The sequence below is a fragment of the Pseudophryne corroboree genome, chromosome 4, assembly GCF_028390025.1.
Source record: "Pseudophryne corroboree isolate aPseCor3 chromosome 4, aPseCor3.hap2, whole genome shotgun sequence".
Classification (NCBI taxonomy): Eukaryota; Metazoa; Chordata; class Amphibia; order Anura; family Myobatrachidae; genus Pseudophryne; species Pseudophryne corroboree.
Genome location: NC_086447.1, coordinates 932,117,769 through 932,142,261, shown reverse-complemented (window position 1 = coordinate 932,142,261; position 24,493 = coordinate 932,117,769). Strand labels below are relative to the sequence as shown.

The window sequence follows — 24,493 nt, the reverse complement described above, 5'->3', positions numbered from 1 at the left end:
GAACCAACTGCCCCGTTCAGCAGAATTCAGCACAGGTGTTTTGCATATGTTACTAATCTGAGGGAGCATCACGCAGTCCACATGTAACCCGTCACCCAGTCCCCATGTAACACGTCACGCAGTCCACATGTAACCCGTCACCCATGTAATCCGTTACCCAGTACCCATGTACCACGTCACCCAGTCCCCACGTAACACCACGCAGTCCCCATACCACGTCACGCAGACCCCATGTACGTCACGCAGTCCCCACGTAACACGTCAGCGCAATAAACACAAGTCACAGACATCTGTAAATATATGTTTTTTTAAGAAATCCGGAATGTAAGTACATAGCAGTTCTAGATCGCACAGAAACATATTACACGTGATCAGAACGACAGATATGGAAAATGTAGAAAAACATGAAATATGTACAACATATAAATACTGACAAATAATACAAAGCGGGTTCTAAAATGAGATCATAATATACAATACGATGTCAGAGACAAGTGACGGCTGTGTAACGTGCGATGCAGCCTGTACCACATATACCAGCAATACATGCCAGGTATATATGGCAATTCCTCCCAGACCCTGAACATGGTGGAGCCCTCCGGGAAGAGTAGACCACCCTCTCTGATCTCATCCACTACGCCAGTGAAGCGGGTGCAATGACGCAACGCATGTTATCATGGTCACATGCTCCGCTGCTGGAGGCGGCGGCCGGCAGCTCTGTGATGGCACAATCCATGTACCCTCCCTCCCCGCCATCTGACACAGAGGAACTATATAAAATGCTGCGACGTATCGTTATAACGGACACTAGACAGAGGCTGCGCTGATGAATGGCGCAGACTAGACTGGCCCAGTGGTTCTTATCTGCCGTCACATTCTACGTTTCATCTCTATTTCTGCTGTAACATGATGGAAGGGGGAGAATTTGGCACAGACATACAGATGCGTCCTCGTACATCCAGCACGACACGCCTGGCGTGAGTGAGCCGCCAACTTCCAAACTACTCTAACCTGCCTGAAAATGTGTCTTAGTCGCAGCGCAACTCTGCTAGGACGCACGGGGAGACTGTGCTGAGTAATGCGATTTATTACGCTTGGGCCAAATTCAGAAAACGCACATCTACGATCAATTTTTTTTTACATGCGGGAGACGCCCAGCACAGGGCAAGTCCGCCCAGCCTGCCGGATACCGATACTGTATATGAACGGACAATGGCACGCAGATTTCCAGTCTCATGAAAGATGGCGACATGTGTTTGAAGGTCCCTATTTGCTTTGGTAAGTGCACGTGGCACGTTTTGAGGTCACCCGGCACTTGTGATTCTATGGGGAGAACTGGAAAACATGAACTGTTTGGGGTCCTGAGGATTGTGTTTGAGAACCTGTGTACTAAACCAATTACCTGACCACTCGTTCCCTTTTTCACGCTTTACTATCTTCCTGCCCCCCCTGCGATAAAGCCACAATCTATGAAACGCACTACAGATTCCAGCCAGCACTCGTACAGATTCAGTGAGCCTTAAATCCAGCTTTGTTTGTAGTGTATTGTTATGCGCTTTGGGCCGGATTATGAGGCGCACACACAGTCGATGTCGGACGCCGTGGAGCGTTTGTTTTTTCTTCTTTGCATGCCTCCAGATAGTGTGCGCACAGATTCGGGGGGAGGGGCACAGGAGACGCACAGTCTCTGGAATATGTTGGGTGTTTGTGGGCGGTGATCGTGAGGTGGCTTATCGCAGGCACGGAGATGCTCCATATTATGGGCTGGTGAAAATGTGGATGGTGCATTTAAAGACTCATCAAATCGGCAATTCTGCGTCCACTGACACGGAGCGGGCATCTCCGTTCTGGCACACTCAGACGCACGGATCTACACCAGGGAACGGCTTTATGGGAGTCATTTGCATAAGGTTGTAGACGGGCGACTGCCGACAGACCCAGAATCAGCCCCTCAGGCCGCTCTTTCTGTACATGTACTCTGTAAACGCCCTATAAATAGAGGTTAATAGTAATAATAAAAAGTCTAAAACGCTTGATGAGGGGTTACTGGACATGGCACGTTCCCTCCTCCTCAGACTGGTCGTGTAAAGGTGCGACACATGCGCGGTCCTCCTCCAATCGTCCGGTACAGGGACTCTCCGCAGCACGGCTCGTCAGCTTGTTGTGAGTAGACAGCGGGGATGAAACGTGCATCAGTGCGAGGTCCGACCGCAGGAGACTGGCATCTATGGATTTTGACTGTAATGACAAGATATTTGGTTACTAATACAATAAATCACAATTACTGCAACATTTTACATATATAACACCATGTCTGAGCAGAGAATGGTTTCCAGTCATTGCATTCTGTGTCTGCCAGAGCGCAGCTTAGACGCTGTTCCACTACAGTAAGTGATGATACACCAGGACGTCCGTCTCTGTATCTCAGTGTAACACGCTGCACTCCCCAGGTATAGCGTCTAGGCTTGCGATGTCATAGGTAACAGCTGCCCAACACTGAGGGGTTTTAGACTATACATATGCCGACACGTAAATCACAGCTCCCCAGCCCGACACAACCGAAACATTGGTAGAATTTTAATTCATACAGTCATCTCCGACATTAATTAGGAACCTTGACCACTTCTCATTAACCTGCTCCCCTCTGGTGTCCAGCACCAGCATCCGCTGTATACCGCACTCCGCTGTGGACGCTTTGATAATGTTACGCTTTAACACGAATGCTAATGCAGGCGGCATTTACTTTGATTGACGCAGACTAATGCTATATAATCTTCCTTCCAAGATGATAAACACTGTGCACGGATTTACCATCTGTGATTTGCTGCCCCCTGCTGGCGGACTGGCGGGATCAGCAAGGTTTTCTACATCATCCATCTGGGTGCTGGTAATGGACGGAGAGTTCGCTTGTGAATGGAGACGGGGGCTTTTCCTTAATGGCACTGCTGTCCTCCTGAGGATAAAGGGGCTTCGCTTTCCTGACGGGATATCAGCAAACCCTATAAAGACATTGGAAGCGGAGGTTGGTGCATGGGAGATTAGCCACCGTACATACAAACGTAGCGAATCTGTATGTGCAGAAATATACGTCCATAGGTGACATTACCGGCTTCATTCTCTACACAACTACAAAGATCACGCCATGAGTTATTACTACGGGCGGCACAACCGTTCCCCTGCTCATTATTGTTTCCAGTACCCATGCCTTATAAGGTGCCCGTGTATGGTGCAATGCCCGTGGGCAATGAGGTTGTTTTATACATCATTGGCCATAAACCGCTAAGAGTCCAAAATTGCAGCTGGAAGCGATGCCAACCTGAAGGGTTATTAGCGGAGGCCACAGTTGTGCCTCCAAGGATCTGGGTCTTCCTGAGCACCAGCCATGCCCGTCTGACTGAGTTACCATGCCCCCAGCCACATAGGCTAATCGGCCAGATCTGCCCATTATTTACCCTTCGGGAAGAAGCAGGGTGGATGGAAATGCCGGAGTGTAACCAGGACAGGAAGGTCAGTACTCCCAGTGTGAGAATCGGACCAAGTTCTGAGGTTTCTAACCTCAATGTACACATAGGCAATTTGAGAAAGCCTACAAACACGTTGTACCTTTTCTCACCACCTCTGGAAGACCTTCGGGCTCAAACTTCTCCTCCTGTGCGGTATTGGTCCCAGTTTTCCTCACTTTCTTTGTGACACATTGTGGTGTTGTGGGAGTGTGTCCTGGGTCATCAGACTCTCTCTGCCTCTTATTAGCCTGCTTTCCGGGCCCCGGTGCGGTATTCTCGGGCCCCTGTGTGGACCTCCTGCCTTTTCCTCCTCTCCTGCTAGACTTGCTTATTGGGACGGCAGATGCCGGTGACGGAGTGCTGTCCTCTTGTTTGCATTCTGCTTCCCGCAGCCTTGAGGTCAGGAAGGTCACCTGCTTTGTAAGCGCGTCGTTAGTGTCCTCTAACTTGTGCGTTTTGATCAGCAGATTGCAGTACTTCTCAACGCTTTCATCCGCCTCGAGCGTCTTCTCCTCCAAACATTGCTTTAGTTCGGCGCTGGTGTTCATGTTTGTATCTGTAGAAGAGAAGCGTAACACAAACACCACATGAACACAACTTGTAGCACTACAATCAGGTGAAACAAACGCATGAACAATACAGAACAAACCTCTGGCGACCAGAGATACAACGAACGACCAAAGAAATAGTTTCTAAAGAGGGAAAACACATTATTATCCAACCACTAGATTATCCCCCGGCCTCCCACTAGATTATCCCCCAGCCTCCCTCTTCCCATCTAATAAGACTCGAGGGACCCCCCACCTGCCCAGGACCCTCTCTCCCTGTACCGTCAACGCTGGACACGTGGAAAGCTAATAGTTCAGTGATGACTTCTAATACAGGTGCTGATTGGACAGACAAGAGACCTCTGTACTTGTGCTGCTAATTAACCTGTCAGCACCTGTGCGTCCTCGAGAGAATCTGATGCCCCTGGGTGGGCATTCAGGATGTGCCCCTGTGGTGCTAAACTAGTAGAGAAGTGAGGCCGGTGGATACAAAGTAATTAGTGACTACACATTCTGTAATATGATCAGGATATTATCATTACATGTAAGGTGCCACAAACCACCACAGCAAAGCACAAAGCAAAGAAACAAGACAGATAACAGAGTAACATATATACATGGTTACAAATGTAAGTATAGTGATAACATATACCAACAGGCTAAGTTAGTGGATGAGGGTAGGTATGAAACAATAGGTGGGAGAGCCCTGGTGTACAGTCACATACGGGTAATGGAAGGAGATGGGGTATTGGGGGGATACAGGGGGTTACGTATGAGGGAGGTTAGGCGGGATCAGAGTGAGATCCGGTAAGCAGAGACTCTTATCCTACACTACAGACGAGCCTAATCGAGCAATCCTACACTGATGGGACTAACCAATCATGCAGAATGCATTCAGGGGAGAGAACGACTTACCGGCAGGCTTCTGCATTACGCCCTTGCAAGCCTCCTCTTGCTGCAAGATCTCCTGCTGCAGCCGCTCCTTCTCCTGTTCCAGCTTCTTACACGAACTCATCCAGTGACGGAAATTTTTACAGTTTTTAGCATTTTCCTTTTTGACCTGATCAATGGTCACCTATAAACCCAGGATTTATAATCGTGAATGTAGACAAACTAGTTACACAACAGATACGACATCAGAATATATGGAAGTACTGCATCCGTCACAATCGCAGGCCACAGTTATTTCCTGTCCTGAACCAAATTTTAGCAGAATGTGTTATTCCGCTGCAACCAGACATTTTGTGAACTACGAATCGGGAGCAGCCGCTTTGCACGCAGAAGCAAAATCCGAATGCAGCGTATCACTGCGCTGGGAGCTAGCGCCATCACATAGGTAACTACAGACGCTGCAGTGAGTCGAGGGGCTAGATTCTCCGAAATAGTCCATCAATATTCTGCATTGTCGCTTTATTCACGGGACAAGTTACCAACTAGAATATAATATTTCAGACCCTGTGGGAAGTGTCGTCATGCTTTGACAGACACAGTACACGTTACTAAGCAGCCGTGTAATGTAACTAGTGCCTTAAGCGAATAGCGCAGTTTGTGAATGTCTTTAAGTGGTATCTGTAAAGCGATAAAAGGCGCATTTTCCCCCCGGCTGCGAAGCTCCCACTCGCCTTCAGTCGCTGTAGCTCTGCCAGCTGCTCCTGAGCTTTGCACAAGGATTCACTCAATTCCCCATTGCACCCTCTTAAGCCGTCAATCTCCTGCCTGTGTGCATTAAGATGTGCTTCTGCCGACGTCAGCTTCTCCTGATAGAGATCAATGTCTCCTTTGTGCTACAAAGACAAAGAAATCCGTTACATCCATTACAAGTGCGGTACAAAGTTTGTGTGTTCATTTTTATCATCCCAACAGAGCAGTTAAAGCCACATTAATAGTCTGTCTGTTGTTGCGCTCAGACACAACTTACATGAAAGGTGACAAAACCTGAAATGTTAGCGGAATCCCTGCTCTTATGGAAGAACACCCCACTGCCAGCACAACGACCTATGTCCCAGTGATAACCGGGACAGTTCAACAGTGCTGTGATATATGTAACATAAGCGCAGTCTGCGCCAGGGCCGTGGCTCTGTGCAATCAGTGGCTGTTCGGGAGTGACGCAGCTTTGTCTGCATTTACACTCCACACAGTTTACAACATTGGGACAAACTCTGCTGCAGCACAAGTGGGAAAGCTTTCCTGAAATGTGCGAGTCCTGGAATGTTCATGATTCTGGGGCAGATGTATTAACCTGGAGAAGGCATAAGGAAGTGATAAACCAGTGATAAGTGCAAGGTGATAACCGCACCAGCCAATCAGCTCCAATATGTAAATTAACAGTTAAGAGCTGATTGGCTGGTGCTTTTATCATCTTGCACTTATCACTGGTTTATCACTTCCTTATGCCGTCCCAAGGCTTAATACATCTGCCCCTCTGTTAGTTACAGGGGTGGGGATGATGGGTAAATAATACACATTTAGGTGAAGCCTAATCTAGCACATGATTTAGTAGATGGTGGTCAGTGGAGCTCCCAGGACTGAGAGGTGTAATGCCCCCAATGTATTACATAGTATTTGAGGTTGAATAGAGGCAAATTGACCATCATGTTCAACCTGTTTTAAGTTGTGATGATTCTACATACTTGCTGAATAATGTTTTATGACTAGTTAGCTACTATAACTCATGTTACCCCCGGATTAACCACGTTGATATTTTAAGTATTATAACCTTGGATAGCTTTTTCATTCAGAAATTTATCCAATCCTTTTTTAAATCCAATTACATAGTCCGCCATTACCACCTTCCCTGGCAGGGAATTCCACATCCTGATTGCCCTAACAGTGAAGAACCCTTTCCTCCGTTGCGTTCAGAACTTTCTATCCTCCAGTCGCAGCGAGTGCCCACGTGTCCTAAACTGTGTTCTTTTAATAAATAATTCCTCTGATAACTCTTTGTGATGTCCCTTTACATATTTGAAGATATTAATATTATCTCCTCTTAGGCGCCTCTTTTCTAGTGTATACATATTCAGCCTAGTAAGCATTTCCTTATAGTCCAGTCCTTCTAGGCCTTTAATCAATCTAGTAGCTCGCCTTTGAACACTTTCGAGTTCACTGATGTCTTTTTTATACAATGGTGCCCAAAACTGAACACAATATTCCAGGTGCAGACGTACCAATGATTTATACAGCGGCATGATTACATCCGAGTCCCTTGTCTCAATTCCCCGTTTTATGCACACTAGCACCTTACTTGCCTTCTTTACTGCATTTTGACATTGTGTATGGTTATTAAGCCTATTATCAATGAATACCCCCAAATCTTTTTCCAACTCTGTTTCCCCTAGGCGTTCCCCATTTAATATGTAGGATGCAAGTTTGTTTTTAGTCCCAAAATGCATAACCTTGCATTTGTCTGTATTGAACCTCATTTTCCATTTAGACGCCCAGAGTTCAAGTTTAGATAGATCATTCTGCAAGGACTCCACATCCAATTCTGAATTAATTACCTTACACAGTTTAGTATCATCTGCAAAGATTGACACTGTACTTTCCAGGCCTATTTCTAGGTCATTGATAAATATGTTGAACAGTAGTGGTCCGAGTACGGACCCTTGTGGTATTCCGCTGACTACTGGGGACCAGGTTGAGGACTTCCCGTTGACCACTACTCGCTGTACCCTGCTATCCAACCAGCTGCTTATCCATGTGCAAATAGTTTTTCCTAGGCCAATCTCCTTTAATTTGATCATCAGTCTCCTGTGAGGAACTGTATCGAAGGCTTTTGCAAAATCTAGGAAGACCACATCCACTGCTTTTCCTTGATCAAGATTATTGCTCACTTCCTCGTGGAAGCTAATTAAGTTAGTCTGACATGACCTGTCCCTCACAAACCCATGCTGGTTCTTGCTAATAATCCTAGCGGTCTGTAGATACTCCTGTATGACGTCCCTTAGAATTCCTTCCAATATTTCCCCCACTATAGATGTCAAACTAACTGGTCTGTAGTTTCCCGGTACATTTTTGGATCCCTTTTTAAATAATGGCACTACCTCAGCTACACGCCAATCCTTCGGTACCACGCCTGATCTAATTGAACTATTGAAAATCAAGTATAGGGGTCGTGCTAGTTGTGAACTAAGCTCCATAAGAACCCTCGGGTGAAGTCCATCAGGACCAGGTAATTTATTAATCTTAATTTTGCTTAGTCTCTCCCGGACTACTTCTTCGCTTAAACAAGTATCTAACCATGAATCATTACTGTCACAATTGTTATGCTCTACTCCCACCATCAGTTCTTCACTGCTGAATACTGATGAAAAGAATTTGTTCAGTATTTCCGCTTTTATTTCGTCATCATTTATCAATTCTCCTAATTCATCTTTTAATGGACCTATATTCTCCTTTTTTAACCTTTTACCGTTTATGTATTTAAAAAACTTTTTAGGATTGGTTTTACTCTGTATAGCGATTTGCTTTTCATTTTCCATTTTAGCTGCTCTTATTGCTTTTTGGCATTTCTTATTACACTCCTTGTAATACTTAAAAGACTCCTCCTTTCCATTAGATTTAAATGCTTTGAAAGCCCGCTTTTTTTTATCCATTTCTGCCTTAACCTTCTTGTTAAGCCACATCGGTTTGAGTTTAATACTCCGGCGTTTACTGCCCATAGGAATAAAGTTATGAATATTGCTATCCAGCAACCCTTTTTAAACATCCCACATTTCCGAAGTGTTCTTGTTATTAAACAGAACCTCCCACTCTATGTCGTTAAGTGCACATCTAAGCATACTGAAATTAGCCTTCCTAAAGTTAAAAGTTTTGGGAGAACTCCTGTAGCTATGTTTCCTGAAACTGATGTTGAATGTGATCATATAGTGATCACTGTTACCCAAAGTCTCTCCAACTTTAGTGTTTGATATAATGTCCACATTATTAGTAATTACTAGATCCAGGGTAATTTTACCCCTAGTTGGGTCCTCGACTAATTGAGACAAGTAGTGATCCCTAAACATATTTAAGGACCTGCTGCCCCTCGCTTTAGCACATGAATTGTTACTCCAGTTTAAATCCGGGTAATTAAAATCCCCAATCACAAGGATGTCCCCCAATCCCGCAGCCGTTTTGATTTGCTGCAATAGCTGTTCTTCCTCATGTATGCTAATATCCGGCTGTTTGTAGCACGTGCCTATGACTAGTTTTTTTTGCATCAATTCCCCCACTCGAGATTTCAACCCATAGTGACTCCACATTATCGCCAGTCTCCTCATAGATAACCTCCTTTAGGTATGGTTTAAGTGATGGTTTAACATAAAGACATACACCTCCTCCTCTTTTGTTAGCCCTGTCCCTCCTGAAAATAGAATACCCCTCCCAAGTTAGCAACCCAGTCGTGAGAGTCGTCCCACCATGTTTCCGTAATACCTATAATGTCATACTCAGCCTTTGATGCTAACAATTCCAATTCCCCCATTTTACCTGCTAGACGTCTTGCGTTTGCAAGCATACATTTTAGTTTAGCGATTCCTTTATTAGTTTTTTTTTTTAAAGATATCCTATCCTGGTTTATTAGTGCATCCCTAGAGTTACTGATACAGACTGTCCTTCTCGCTCCCTCTCCAACCCTACCGTACTTAGTATTGCCTACCTTACTTTTCTCTTTAGTCAACCCAATGTTCCCATCTAAATTCACCGCCCTGACATAAGTATTTTCCCTTAAGTCCCATACATTTTCTATAGTCTGTAATGATGACACATAATTGTTATTATTTAATGCTTTAGCAATACCTTTTTTAACACCCTTAATAGAACCCATGTACATACCCTTTCCGGCTGCACTTTCCCTCCCCCCTTCTCCACCCCCTTTTATCTCACTACCACCGTCCCTACTATTCTCACTGCTTGACCCATAGTCTCTAGCTAAACCCTCCCCCCGGGCTCCTAGTTTAAAAGCTCCTCCAACCTACTAACCATCCTTCCCCCCAGCACCGCAGCCCCTTCCTCATTCAGGTGCAATCCGTCACAAGAAAAAAGATGGCGCCTGACTGAGAAGTTCGCCCAGTGTTCCAAGAACACAAACCCCTCTTTCCTACACCAGTCTCTGAGCCACACATTTACCTCCCTGATCTCCCTCTGCCTCCCTCCTGGGCTAGCGCGTGGCACTGGTAATATTTCGGAGAACATTACCTTAGATGTCCTTTTTTTTTAGTTTCTGGCCTAAGTTCCTATAGTCTTTCTTAAGGACATCACACCTTCCACTAACTTTGTCATTGGTGCCAATGTGCACCAAGACCGCCGGGTCTTTCCCAGCCCCTCCCAACAATCTATTTAGCCGGTCCGCGATGTGCCGTACCCGGGCACCTACGAGACAACAGACCGTACGGCGATCACAGTCCCGGTAGCAGATTGCCCTATCTGCCTTCCTGATGATAGAGTCCTCTATGGTTGTTTGTATTTGCAGACTCAATGTTTCCTAAACAGGAATAGTCTAACCGTACGCCTGAGAGATCTCCTATATGACAACGTATTACATTTATACTTCACAGTCAGAGTAGGAAACAAATCAGGAAAGTGGAAGGATTTTAGCCCCTCTTGGGGAGATAGTAAGAGAAAAGGATGGGGTATACAAGCCCGATATTCATTATCTCAGCAACACAGGATTTATCATAGATCATAAATGCTATCCTATCTACCAACAATACACCACAGAGCACTACGTCTGACCTCCTGTCAGAACTCCGGCCAAATGCCGGCTCCCTGCACGGAATAAAGTGCTATTACCCCAAGATTTGGAATTTCAATCAGCAGAAAAATTATAGTACAGACCCTTAAACCAGTGGTTCCCAAACGGGGGGCCTTGGGTACTTGCAGGGGGGCCTCAGGTTGGTGGTCTAAGTCCAATAAAAAAAATTTTTGGACAATGTAATAGACAAAACCAGAGCTGGTGAATGCTAATAATAAAAAATGTGGAGAAACAGAAGGGAACCCTGTCCCTCACCTCATAACTGACCCTAAGGGTGACATATAAACACTTCTCTGCGGGTCGTCCAGACAAATTCCTATTTAGCACAGATCTTCTTACAGTGCAGCTCCTCCATAGAACGCGTTATTCCATAACCTGTGATATAAAGTGACGCAGACATAACGCGCTCACCTGATTCACCATATCAGCCAGGAGCGACTGGTGACGAGAATCAGCCTGGAGAAGACGATTCTCATATTCCATGATATCATCCTTGTGCTGCTGTGCCTGAGACTCCAGCGCCCCCTGCAGGCCAGCAACCGTCTTCTCCATGTCTGCGGTTTCTGAGGTAGCAGCCAGGAGTAGAGCCTGCAAACAGCAGATCAGACGCTAATACACACAATTTATACACTATTGCTTCTGTATATGTAATATATATAGTCATAGAGGGTTATTTATAGAGGGTTGCATTAAGACGGTACTCAGGGCGTACTCCTGCAATCTAAAATATAAGTTAAACTTTAAATTGCATCCAAAAAGCAACAGTATGAATCCTGTGTTCTCCCCTGGGTCTATTTCATAGGCGCACAGCCCGGCTTTACGCCCCAAACAGCCCAGAGCTGTCATTCCGTTCCAATGTTTGTGACTGACAGCCGGGGAGTTACAGTATATACATATACAAGAGTACGCTGGCGCCTGAAGGGTCAGCCAGCAGAGGGCGCAGTGTGCAATGGAAATGCTCACTGCTAGAGCTGCCCCCCCCGCCGGTAGAAGCCTCAGAGTAGGGGTAGGTGGTAGGGGTAGTACCCCCCCTCCCCCGCCTTAATTTATATAATCATACATTTTACAAAATTGTTTACTAAACTTGTGCTTTCTGATTTATTCCTGTACCACTGTGTGCAGGTCGGGATTCAGGTTTCTAGGTCGACAGGGTCTCTAGGTTGACAGGTCAGAAGGTCGACATGAGTTTTTCACTTTTCTTTTCTTCATTTTTTGTACTTTTTCATACTTAACCATCCATGTGGACGACGACTGGGAATAGTAACCTGTGCCGAAGCCTGGCGAGCGCAGCGAGGGGACACTGTGCACTAATTGGGGTTCCCGGTCATTGTACGGAGAAAACGACACCCAAAAAAACTCCTGTCGATCTTACATACCACACCCGTGCAGGTCCCCGGTGGAGTAACCACAGCAACCTGGTCTCAGGGCACAATATAAATCCCTCCACTTACTAATATGGCTGGGCTGAGGCTACCGCAGAGGAGCAACCGTAAAAAGAAAAGCTGAAACTCCAACCATAAAATGGTAATAACAAAACACTGCGGCTGTAACAGTAATACATAATAAAGCCGCAGTTCCAGCAATAAACGCATCTATTACCCATGCAGAAAACCTGCCATAAAATGTTTATATTTCTACCATCCGCGATAGACGCTATAAAAGGTTATAGCAAAACATTTACATTGCTGATTCTTGAATCCGTCCTTTTCAAATGATTTTATTTCTGTAGTGTTGCTGTTACTGTAACATTAAATCATTATTATTTGTATCCTTTACTTATACGAGGACCTGCAGCACCACACAAAGTACATTAGTAGAAGCAGCGCGAAAATACAAGAAAAAAATGCAAAAGAGAATATAAAACATTTCTGCACATGAAGCCAACATACCAACAACACGCAGTGCCATAGTGTAGGGAAAACAAACCTGCTGACAAGAGCTTACACTCTATAGGGGAGGGACAGCAATAGGGGTGACACAGAGGAGAGACGGTGAGTGAGGAGCATAGAGCGGTGGGTTAGGATGAGAGCTTACACTCTATAGGGGAGGGGCAGACAGACAGGGGTGACACAGAGGAGAGACAGTGAGTGAGGTGTATAGAGCGGTGGGTTAGGAGAAGAGCTTACACTCTATAGGGGAGGGACAGACAGACAGGGGTGACACAGAGGAGAGACAGTGAGTGAGGAGCATAGAGCGGTGGGTTAGGATGAGAGCTTACACTCTATAGGGGAGGGACAGACAGACAGGGGTGACACAGAGGAGAGACAGTGAGTGAGGAGCATAGAGCGGTGGGTTAGGATGAGAGATTACACTCTATAGGGGAGGGGCAGACAGACAGGGGTGACACAGAGGAGAGACAGTGAGTGAGGAACATAGAGCGGTGGGTTAGGATGAGAGCTTACACTCTATAGGGGAGTGACAAGACAGACAGGGGTGACAGAGAGGAGAGACAGTGAGTGAGCAGCATAGAGCGGTGGGTTAGGATGAGAGCTTACACTCTATAGGAGAGGGACAGACAGGGGTGACACAGAGGAGAGACAGTGAGTGAGGAGCATAGAGCGGTGGGTTAGGATGAGAGCTTACACTCTATAGGGGAGGGGCAGACAGACAGGGGTGACACAGAGAGGAGACAGTGAGTGAGGAGCATAGAGCGGTGGGTTAGGATGAGAGCTTACACTCTATAGGGGAGGGGCAGACAGACAGGGGTGACACAGAGGAGAGACAGTGACTGAGGAGCATAGAGTGGTGGGTTAGGATGAGAGATTACACTCTATAGGGGAGGGGCAGACAGACAGGGATGACACAGAGGAGAGACAGTGAGTGAGGAGCATAGAGCGGTGAGTTAGGATGAGAGCTTACACTCTATAGGGGAGGGGCAGACAGACAGGGGTGACACAGAGAGGAGACAGTGAGTGAGGAGCATAGAGTGGTGGGTTAGGATGAGAGATTACACTCTATAGGGGAGGGGCAGACAGACAGGGATGACACAGAGGAGAGACAGTGAGTGAGGAGCATAGAGCGGTGAGTTAGGATGAGAGCTTACACTCTATAGGGGAGGGGCAGACAGACAGGGGTGACACAGAGAGGAGACAGTGAGTGAGGAGCATAGAGCGGTGGGTTAGGATGAGAGCTTACACTCTATAGGGGAGGGGCAGACAGACAGGGGTGACACAGAGGAGAGACAGTGACTGAGGAGCATAGAGTGGTGGGTTAGGATGAGAGATTACACTCTATAGGGGAGGGGCAGACAGACAGGGATGACACAGAGGAGAGACAGTGAGTGAGGAGCATAGAGCGGTGAGTTAGGATGAGAGCTTACACTCTATAGGGGAGGGGCAGACAGACAGGGGTGACACAGAGAGGAGACAGTGAGTGAGGAGCATAGAGCGGTGGGTTAGGATGAGAGCTTACACTCTATAGGGGAGGGGCAGACAGACAGGGGTGACACAGAGGAGAGACAGTGACTGAGGAGCATAGAGTGGTGGGTTAGGATGAGAGATTACACTCTATAGGGGAGGGGCAGACAGACAGGGGTGACACAGAGGAGAGACAGTGAGTGAGGAACATAGAGCGGTGGGTTAGGATGAGAGCTTACACTCTATAGGGGAGTGACAAGACAGACAGGGGTGACAGAGAGGAGAGACAGTGAGTGAGCAGCATAGAGCGGTGGGTTAGGATGAGAGCTTACACTCTATAGGAGAGGGACAGACAGGGGTGACACAGAGGAGAGACAGTGAGTGAGGAGCATAGAGCGGTGGGTTAGGATGAGAGCTTACACTCTATAGGGGAGTGACAAGACAGACAGGGGTGACACAGAGGAGAGACAGTGAGTGAGGAGCATAGAGCGGTTGGTTAGGATGAGATTACACTCTATAGGGGAGGGGCAGACAGGGGTGACACAGAGGAGAGACAGTAAGTGAGGAGCATAGAGCGGTGGGTTAGGATGAGAGCTTACACTCTATAGGGGAGGGACAGACAGACAGGGGTGACACAGAGAGGAGACAGTGAGTGAGGAGCATAGAGCGGTGGGTTAGGATGAGAGATTACACTCTATAGGGGAGGGGCAGACAGACAGGGGTGACACAGAGGAGAGAGAGTGAGTGAGGAGCATAGAGCGGTGGGATAGGATAAGAGATTACACTCTATAGGGGAGGGGCAGACAGACAGGGGTGACACAGAGGAGAGACAGTGAGTGACGAGCACAGAGCGGTGGGTTAGAATGAGAGCTTACACTCTATAGGGGAGGGACAGACAGACAGGGGTGACACAGAGGAGAGACTGACTGAGGAGCATAGAGCGGTGGGTTAGGATGAGAGCTTACACTCTATAGGGGAGGGGCAGACAGACAGGGGTGACACAGAGGAGAGACAGTGAGTGAGGTGCATATAGCGGTGGGTTAGGATGAGAGCTTACACTCTATAGGAGAGGGACAGATAGACAGGGGTGACACAGAGGAGAGACAGTTAGTGAGGAGCATAGAGCGGTGGGTTAGGATGAGAGCTTACACTCTATAGGGGAGGGACAGACAGACAGGGGTGACACAGAGGATAGACAGTGAGTGAGGAGCATAGAGCGGTGGGATAGGATGAGAGCTTACACTCTATAGGGGAGGGACAGACAGACTGGGGTGACACAGAGGAGAGACCGTGAGTGAGGAGCATAGAGCGGTGGGTTAGGATGAGAGCTTACACTCTCTAGGGGAGGGGCAGACAGACAGGGATGACACAGAGGAGAGACAGTGAGTGAGGAGCATAGAGCGGTGGGTTAGGATGAGAGCTTACACTCTATACGAAAGGGACAGACAGGGGTGACACAGAGGAGAGACAGTGAGTGAGGAGCATAGAGCGGTGGATTAGGATGAGAGTTTACACTCTATAGGGGAGGGACAGACAGACAGTTGACACAGAGGAGAGACAGTGAGTGAGGAGCATAGAGCAGTGGGTTAGGAGGAGAGCTTACACTCTATAGGGGAGGGGCAGACACAGAGGAGAGACAGTGAGGAGCATAGAGCGGTGGGTTAGGATAAGAGCTTACACTCTCTATAGGGGAGGGGCAGACAGGGGTGACACAGAGGAGAGACAGTGAGTGAGGAGCATAGAGCGGTGGGTTAGGATGAGAGCTTACACTCTATAGGGGAGGGGCAGACAGACGGGTGACACAGAGGAGAGACAGTGAGTGAGGAGCATAGAGTGGCGGGTTAGGATGAGAGCGTACACTCTATAGGGGAGGGGCAGACAGACAGGGATGACACAGAGGAGAGACAGTGAGTGAGGAGCATAGAGCGGTGGGTTAGGATGAGAGCTTACACTCTATACGAAAGGGACAGACAGACAGACAGGGGTGACACAGAGGAGAGACAGTGAGTGAGGAGCATAGAGCGGTGGGTTAGGATGAGAGATTACACTCTATAGGGGAGGGACAGACAGGGGTGACACAGAGAGGAGAGACAGTGAGTGAGGAGCATAGAGCGGTGGGTTAGGATGAGAGATTACACTCTATAGGGGAGGGACAGACAGACCGGGGTGACACAGAGGAGAGACAGTGAGTGAGGAGCATAGAGCGGTGGGTTAGGATCAGAGCTTATACTCTATAGGGGAGTGACAGACAGGGGTGACACAGAGGAGAGACAGTGAGTGAGGTGCATAGAGCGGTGGGTTAGGAGAAGAGCTTACACTCTATAGGTGAGGGACAGACAGGGGTGACACAGAGGAGAGACAGTGAGTGAGGAGCATAGAGCGGTGGGTTAGGATCAGAGCTTATACTCTATAGGGGAGTGACAGACAGGGGTGACACAGAGGAGAGACAGTGAGTGAGGAGCATAGAGCGGTGGGTTAGGATGAGAGATTACACTCTATAGGGGAGGGACAGACAGGGGTGACACAGAGAGGAGACAGTGAGTGAGGAGCATAGAGCGGTGGGTTAGGATGAGAGATTACACTCTATAGGGGAGGGGCAGACAGACAGGGGTGACACAGAGGAGAGACAGTGAGTGACGAGCACAGAGCGGTGGGTTAGAATGAGAGCTTACACTCTATAGGGGAGGGACAGACAGACAGGGGTGACACAGAGGAGAGACTGACTGAGGAGCATAGAGCGGTGGGTTAGGATAAGAGCTTACACTCTATAGGGGAGGGGCAGACAGACAGGGGTGACACAGAGGAGAGACAGTGAGTGAGGTGCATAGAGCGGTGGGTTAGGATGAGAGCTTACACTCTATAGGAGAGGGACAGATAGACAGGGGTGACACAGAGGAGAGACAGTTAGTGAGGAGCATAGAGCGGTGGGTTAGGATGAGAGCTTACACTCTATAGGGGAGGGACAGACAGACAGGGGTGACACAGAGGATAGACAGTGAGTGAGGAGCATAGAGCGGTGGGATAGGATGAGAGCTTACACTCTATAGGGGAGGGACAGACAGACTGGGGTGACACAGAGGAGAGACCGTGAGTGAGGAGCATAGAGCGGTGGGTTAGGATGAGAGCGTACACTCTATAGGGGAGGGGCAGACAGACAGGGATGACACAGAGGAGAGACAGTGAGTGAGGAGCATAGAGCGGTGGATTAGGATGAGAGTTTACACTCTATAGGGGAGGGACAGACAGACAGAGGTGTCACAGAGAGGAGACGGTGAGTGAGGAGCATAGAGCGGTGGGTTAGGATGAGAGCTTACACTCTATACGAAAGGGACAGACAGACAGACAGGGGTGACACAGAGGAGAGACAGTGAGTGAGGAGCATAGAGCGGTGGGTTAGGATGAGAGATTACACTCTATAGGGGAGGGACAGACAGGGGTGACACAGAGAGGAGAGACAGTGAGTGAGGAGCATAGAGCGGTGGGTTAGGATGAGAGATTACACTCTATAGGGGAGGGACAGACAGACCGGGGTGACACAGAGGAGAGACAGTGAGTGAGGAGCATAGAGCGGTGGGTTAGGATCAGAGCTTATACTCTATAGGGGAGTGACAGACAGGGGTGACACAGAGGAGAGACAGTGAGTGAGGTGCATAGAGCGGTGGGTTAGGAGAAGAGCTTACACTCTATAGGTGAGGGACAGACAGACAGGGGTGACACAGAGGAGAGACAGTGAGTGAGGAGCATAGAGCGGTGGGTTAGGATCAGAGCTTATACTCTATAGGGGAGTGACAGACAGGGGTGACACAGAGGAGAGACAGTGAGTGAGGAGCATAGAGTGGTGGGTTAGGATAAGAGCTTACACTCTATAGGTGAGGGACAGACAGACAGTTGACACAGAGGAGAGACAGTGAGTGAGGAGCATAGAGCAGTGGGTTAGGAGGAGAGCTTACACTCTATAGGGGAGGGGCTGACACAGAGGAGAGACAGTGAGGAGCATAGAGCGGTGGGTTAGGATAAGAGCTTACACTCTCTATAGGGGAGGGGCAGACAGACAGGGGTGACACAGAGGAGAGACAGTGAGTGAGGAGCATAGAGTGGCGGGTTAGGATGAGAGCGTACACTCTATAGGGGAGGGGCAGACAGACAGGGATGACACAGAGGAGAGACAGTGAGTGAGGAGCATAGAGCGGTGAGTTAGGATGAGAGCTTACACTCTATAGGGGAGGGGCAGACAGACAGGGGTGACACAGAGAGGAGACAGTGAGTGAGGAGCATAGAGCGGTGGGTTAGGATGAGAGCTTACACTCTATAGGGGAGTGACAAGACAGACAGGGGTGACACAGAGGAGAGACAGTGAGTGAGGAGCATAGAGCGGTGGGTTAGGATCAGAGCTTATACTCTATAGGGGAGTGACAGACAGGGGTGACACAGAGGAGAGACAGTGAGTGAGGTGTATAGAGCGGTGGGTTAGGAGAAGAGCTTACACTCTATAGGTGAGGGGCAGACAGACAGGGATGACACAGAGGAGAGACAGTGAGTGAGGAGCATAGAGCGGTGGGTTAGGATGAGAGATTACACTCTATAGGGGAGGGGCAGACAGACAGGGGTGACACAGAGGAGACAGTGAGTGAGGAGCATAGAGCGGTGGGTTAGGATGTGAGCTTACACTCTATAGGGGGGAGACAGACAGGGGTGACACAGAGGAGAGACAGTGAGTGAGGAGCATAGAGCGGTGGGTTAGGATAAGAGCTTACACTCTATAGGTGAGGGACAGACAGGGGTGACACAGAGAGGAGAGACAGTGAGTGAGGAGCATAGAGCGGTGGGTTAGGATGAGAGATTACACTCTATAGGGGAGGGACAGACAGACCGGGGTGACACAGAGGAGAGACAGTGAGTGAGGAGCATAGAGCGGTGGGTTAGGATGAGAGCTTACACTCTATAGGGGAGGGACAGACAGGGGTGACACAGAGGAGAGACAGTGAGTGAGGAGCATAGAGCGGTGGATTAGGATGAGAGTTTACACTCTATACGAAAGGGACAGACAGGGGTGACAGTGAGTGAGGAGCATAGAGCGGTGGGTTAGGATCAGAGCTTATACTCTATAGGGGAGTGACAGACAGGGGTGACACAGAGGAGAGACAGTGAGTGAGGTGCATAGAGCGGTGGGTTAGGAGAAGAGCTTACACTCTATAGGTGAGGGACAGACAGACAGGGGTGACACAGAGAGGAGAGACAGTGAGTGAGGAGCATAGAGCGGTGGGTTAGGATGAGAGATTACACTCTATAGGGGAGGGACAGACAGACAGGGGTGACACAGAGAGGAGACAGTGAGTGAGGAGCATAGAGCGGTGGGTTAGGATGAGAGATTACACTCTATAGGGGAGGGACAGACAGGTGACACAGAGGAGACAGTGAGTGAGGAGCATAGAGCGGTGGGTTAGGATGTGAGCTTACACTCTATAGGGGGGAGACAGACAGGGGTGACACAGAGGAGAGACAGTGAGTGAGGAGCATAGAGCGGTGGGTTAGGATAAGAGCTTACACTCTATAGGTGAGGGACAGACAGGGGTGACACAGAGGAGAGACAGTGAGTGAGGAGCATAGAGCGGTGGGTTAGGATGAGAGATTACACTCTATAGGGGAGGGACAGACAGGGGTGACACAGAGAGGAGAGACAGTGAGTGAGGAGCATAGAGCGGTGGGTTAGGATGAGAGATTACACTCTATAGGGGAGGGACAGACAGACCGGGGTGACACAGAGGAGTGACAGTGAGTGAGGAGCATAGAGCGGTGGGTTAGGATGAGAGCTTACACTCTATAGGGGAGGGGCAGACAGACAGGGGTGACACAGAGGAGAGACAGTGAGTGAGGAGCATAGAGCGGTGGATTAGGATGAGAGTTTACACTCTATAGGGGAGGGACAGACAGACAGGGGTGTCACAGAGAGGAGACGGTGAGTGAGGAGCATAGAGTGGTGGGTTAGGATAAGAGCTTACACTCTATAGGTGAGGGACAGACAGGTGACACAGAAGAGAGACAGTGAGTGAGGAGCATAGAGCAGTGGGTTAGGAGAGCTTACACTCTATAGGGGAGGGGCAGACACAGAGGAGAGACAGTGAGTGAGGAGCATAAAGCGGTGGGTTAGGATGAGAGCTTATACTCTATAGGGGAGTGACAAGACAGACAGGGGTGACACAGAGGAGAGACAGTGAGTGAGGAGCATAGAGCGGTGGGTTAGGATCAGAGCTTATACTCTATAGGGGAGTGACAGACAGGGGTGACACAGAGGAGAGACAGTGAGTGAGGTGTATAGAGCGGTGGGTTAGGAGAAGAGCTTACACTCTATAGGTGAGGGGCAGACAGACAGGGATGACACAGAGGAGAGACAGTGAGTGAGGAGCATAGAGCGGTGGGTTAGGATGAGAGATTACACTCTATAGGGGAGGGGCAGACAGACAGGGGTGACACAGAGGAGACAGTGAGTGAGGAGCATAGAGCGGTGGGTTAGGATGTGAGCTTACACTCTATAGGGGGGAGACAGACAGGGGTGACACAGAGGAGAGACAGTGAGTGAGGAGCATAGAGCGGTGGGTTAGGATAAGAGCTTACACTCTATAGGTGAGGGACAGACAGGGGTGACACAGAGAGGAGAGACAGTGAGTGAGGAGCATAGAGCGGTGGGTTAGGATGAGAGATTACACTCTATAGGGGAGGGACAGACAGACCGGGGTGACACAGAGGAGAGACAGTGAGTGAGGAGCATAGAGCGGTGGATTAGGATGAGAGTTTACACTCTATACGAAAGGGACAGACAGGGGTGACACAGAGGAGAGACAGTGAGTGAGGAGCATAGAGCGGTGGGTTAGGATCAGAGCTTATACTCTATAGGGGAGTGACAGACAGGGGTGACACAGAGGAGAGACAGTGAGTGAGGTGCATAGAGCGGTGGGTTAGGAGAAGAGCTTACACTCTATAGGTGAGGGACAGACAGACAGGGGTGACACAGAGAGGAGAGACAGTGAGTGAGGAGCATAGAGCGGTGGGTTAGGATGAGAGATTACACTCTATAGGGGAGGGACAGACAGACAGGGGTGACACAGAGAGGAGACAGTGAGTGAGGAGCATAGAGCGGTGGGTTAGGATGAGAGATTACACTCTATAGGGGAGGGGCAGACAGACAGGGGTGACACAGAGGAGAGACAGTGAGTGAGGAGCATAGAGCGGTGGGATAGGATAAGAGATTACACTCTATAGGGGAGGGACAGACAGGGGTGACACAGAGGAGAGACAGTGAGTGAGGAGCATAGAGCGGTGGGTTAGGATGAGAGATTACACTCTATAGGGGAGGGACAGACAGGGGTGACACAGAGAGGAGAGACAGTGAGTGAGGAGCATAGAGCGGTGGGTTAGGATGAGAGATTACACTCTATAGGGGAGGGACAGACAGACCGGGGTGACACAGAGGAGAGACAGTGAGTGAGGAGCATAGAGCGGTGGGTTAGGATGAGAGCTTACACTCTATAGGGGAGGGACAGACAGACAGGGGTGACACAGAGAGGAGACGGTGAGTGAGGAGCATAGAGCGGTGGATTAGGATGAGAGTTTACACTCTATAGGGGAGGGACAGACAGACAGGGGTGTCACAGAGAGGAGACGGTGAGTGAGAAGCATAGAGTGGTGGGTTAGGATAAGAGCTTACACTCTATAGGTGAGGGACAGACAGACAGTTGACACAGAGGAGAGACAGTGAGTGAGGAGCATAGAGCAGTGGGTTAGGAGGAGAGCTTACACTCTATAGGGGAGGGGCAGACACAGAGGAGAGACAGTGAGTGAGGAGCATAGAGCGGTGGGTTAGGATAAGAGCTTACACTCTCTATAGGGGAGGGACAGACAGGGGTGACACAGGGGAGAGACAGTGAGTGAGGAGCATAGAGCGGTGGGTTAGGATGAGAGCTTACACTCTATAGGGGAGGGACAGACAGACAGGGGTGTCACAGAGAGGAGACGGTAAGTGAGGAGCATAGAGCGGTGGGTTAGGATGAGAGATTACACTCTATAGGGGAGGACAGACAGACAGGGGTGACACAGAGGAGAGACAGTGAGTGAGGAGCATAGAGCGGTGGGTTAGGATGAGAGATTACACTCTATAGGGGAGGGACACAGAGAGGAGACAGTGAGTGAGGAGCATAGAGCGGTTGGTTAGGATGAGAGCTTACACTCTATAGGGGAGGGACAGACAGACAGGGGTGTCACAGAGAGGAGACGGTGAGTGAGGAGCATAGAGCGGTGGGTTAGGATGAGAGATTACACTCTATAGGGGAGGACAGACAGACAGGGGTGACACAGAGGAGAGACAGTGAGTGAGGAGCATAGAGCGGTGGGTTAGGATGCGAGTTTACACTCTATAGGGGAGGGACAGACAGGGGTGACATAGAGAGAAGAGACAGTGAGTGAGGAGCATAGAGCGGTGGGTTAGGATGAGAGATTACACTCTATAGGGGAGGGACGGACAGACAGACAGGGGTGTCACAGAGCGGAGACGGTGAGTGAGGAGCATAGAGCGGTGGGTTAGGATGAGAGATTACACTCTATAGGGGAGGACAGACAGACAGGGGTGACACAGAGGAGAGACAGTGAGTGAGGAGCATAGAGCGGTGGGTTAGGATGAGAGATTACACTCTATAGGGGAGGACAGACAGACAGGGGTGTCACAGAGAGGACAGACAGTGAGTGAGGAGCATAGAGCGGTGGGTTAGGATGAGAGATTACACTCTATAGGGGAGGGACAGACAGACCGGGGTGACACAGAGGAGAGACAGTGAGTGAGGAGCATAGAGCGGTGGGTTAGGATGAGAGCTTACACTCTATAGGGGAGGGGCAGACAGACAGGGGTGACACAGAGGAGAGACAGTGAGTGAGGAGCATAGAGCGGTGGGTTAGGATGAGAGCGTACACTCTATAGGGGAGGGGCAGACAGACAGGGGTGACACAGAGGAGAGACAGTGAGTGAGGAGCATAGAGCGGTGGGTTAGGATCAGAGCTTATACTCTATAGGGGAGTGACAGACAGGGGTGACACAGAGGAGAGACAGTGAGTGAGGTGCATAGAGCGGTGGGTTAGGAGAAGAGCTTACACTCTATAGGTGAGGGACAGACAGACAGGGGTGACACAGAGAGGAGAGACAGTGAGTGAGGAGCATAGAGCGGTGGGTTAGGATGAGAGATTACACTCTATAGGGGAGGGGCAGACAGACAGGGGTGACACAGAGGAGAGACAGTGAGTGAGGAGCATAGAGCGGTGGGTTAGTATGAGAGCTTACACTCTATAGGGGAGGGACAGACAGGTGACACAGAGGAGACAGTGAGTGAGGAGCATAGAGCGGTGGGTTAGGATGTGAGCTTACACTCTATAGGGGGGAGACAGACAGGGGTGACACAGAGGAGAGACAGTGAGTGAGGAGCATAGAGCGGTGGGTTAGGATAAGAGCTTACACTCTATAGGTGAGGGACAGACAGGGGTGACACAGAGGAGAGACAGTGAGTGAGGAGCATAGAGCGGTGGGTTAGGATGAGAGATTACACTCTATAGGGGAGGGACAGACAGGGGTGACACAGAGAGGAGAGACAGTGAGTGAGGAGCATAGAGCGGTGGGTTAGGATGAGAGATTACACTCTATAGGGGAGGGACAGACAGACCGGGGTGACACAGAGGAGAGACAGTGAGTGAGGAGCATAGAGCGGTGGGTTAGGATGAGAGCTTACACTCTATAGGGGAGGGGCAGACAGACAGGGGTGACACAGAGGAGAGACAGTGAGTGAGGAGCATAGAGCGGTGGATTAGGATGAGAGCTTACACTCTATAGGGGAGGGACAGAGACAGGGGAGACACAGAGGAGAGACAGTGAGTGAGGAGCATAGAGTGGTGGGTTAGGATAAGAGCTTACACTCTATAGGTGAGGGACAGACAGGTGACACAGAAGAGAGACAGTGAGTGAGGAGCATAGAGCAGTGGGTTAGGAGAGCTTACACTCTATAGGGGAGGGGCAGACACAGAGGAGAGACAGTGAGTGAGGAGCATAGAGCGGTGGGTTAGGATAAGAGCTTACACTCTCTATAGGGGAGGGACAGACAGGGGTGACACAGGGGAGAGACAGTGAGTGAGGAGCATAGAGCGGTGGGTTAGGATGAGAGCTTACACTCTATAGGGGAGGGACAGAGACAGGGGAGACACAGAGGAGAGACAGTGAGTGAGGAGCATAGAGCGGTGGGTTAGGATGAGAGCTTACACTCTATAGGGGAGGGGCAGACATACAGGGGTGACACAGAGGAGAGACAGTGAGTGAGGAGCATAGAG

The 24,493-nt window shown here is 49.2% G+C and overlaps 1 protein-coding gene across 1 annotated transcript in view; it reads right to left on the bottom strand.

Moving 5' to 3' along the window:
• Positions 1-291: 291 nt before the first annotated feature.
• Positions 292-24,493, bottom strand: part of CENPF (centromere protein F) — a 67,331-nt gene continuing 43,129 nt past the window's right edge. The window contains exons 15-20 of the mRNA XM_063919084.1: positions 11,193-11,369; positions 5,674-5,835; positions 4,967-5,126; positions 3,604-4,059; positions 2,812-2,999; positions 292-2,238 (exon numbers count right to left, since the gene is read on the bottom strand). Of these exons, the coding sequence (XP_063775154.1) occupies positions 2,044-2,238; positions 2,812-2,999; positions 3,604-4,059; positions 4,967-5,126; positions 5,674-5,835; positions 11,193-11,369 (1,338 nt within the window). The 3' untranslated portion in view covers positions 292-2,043. The remainder of the gene's footprint in view (positions 2,239-2,811; positions 3,000-3,603; positions 4,060-4,966; positions 5,127-5,673; positions 5,836-11,192; positions 11,370-24,493) is intronic.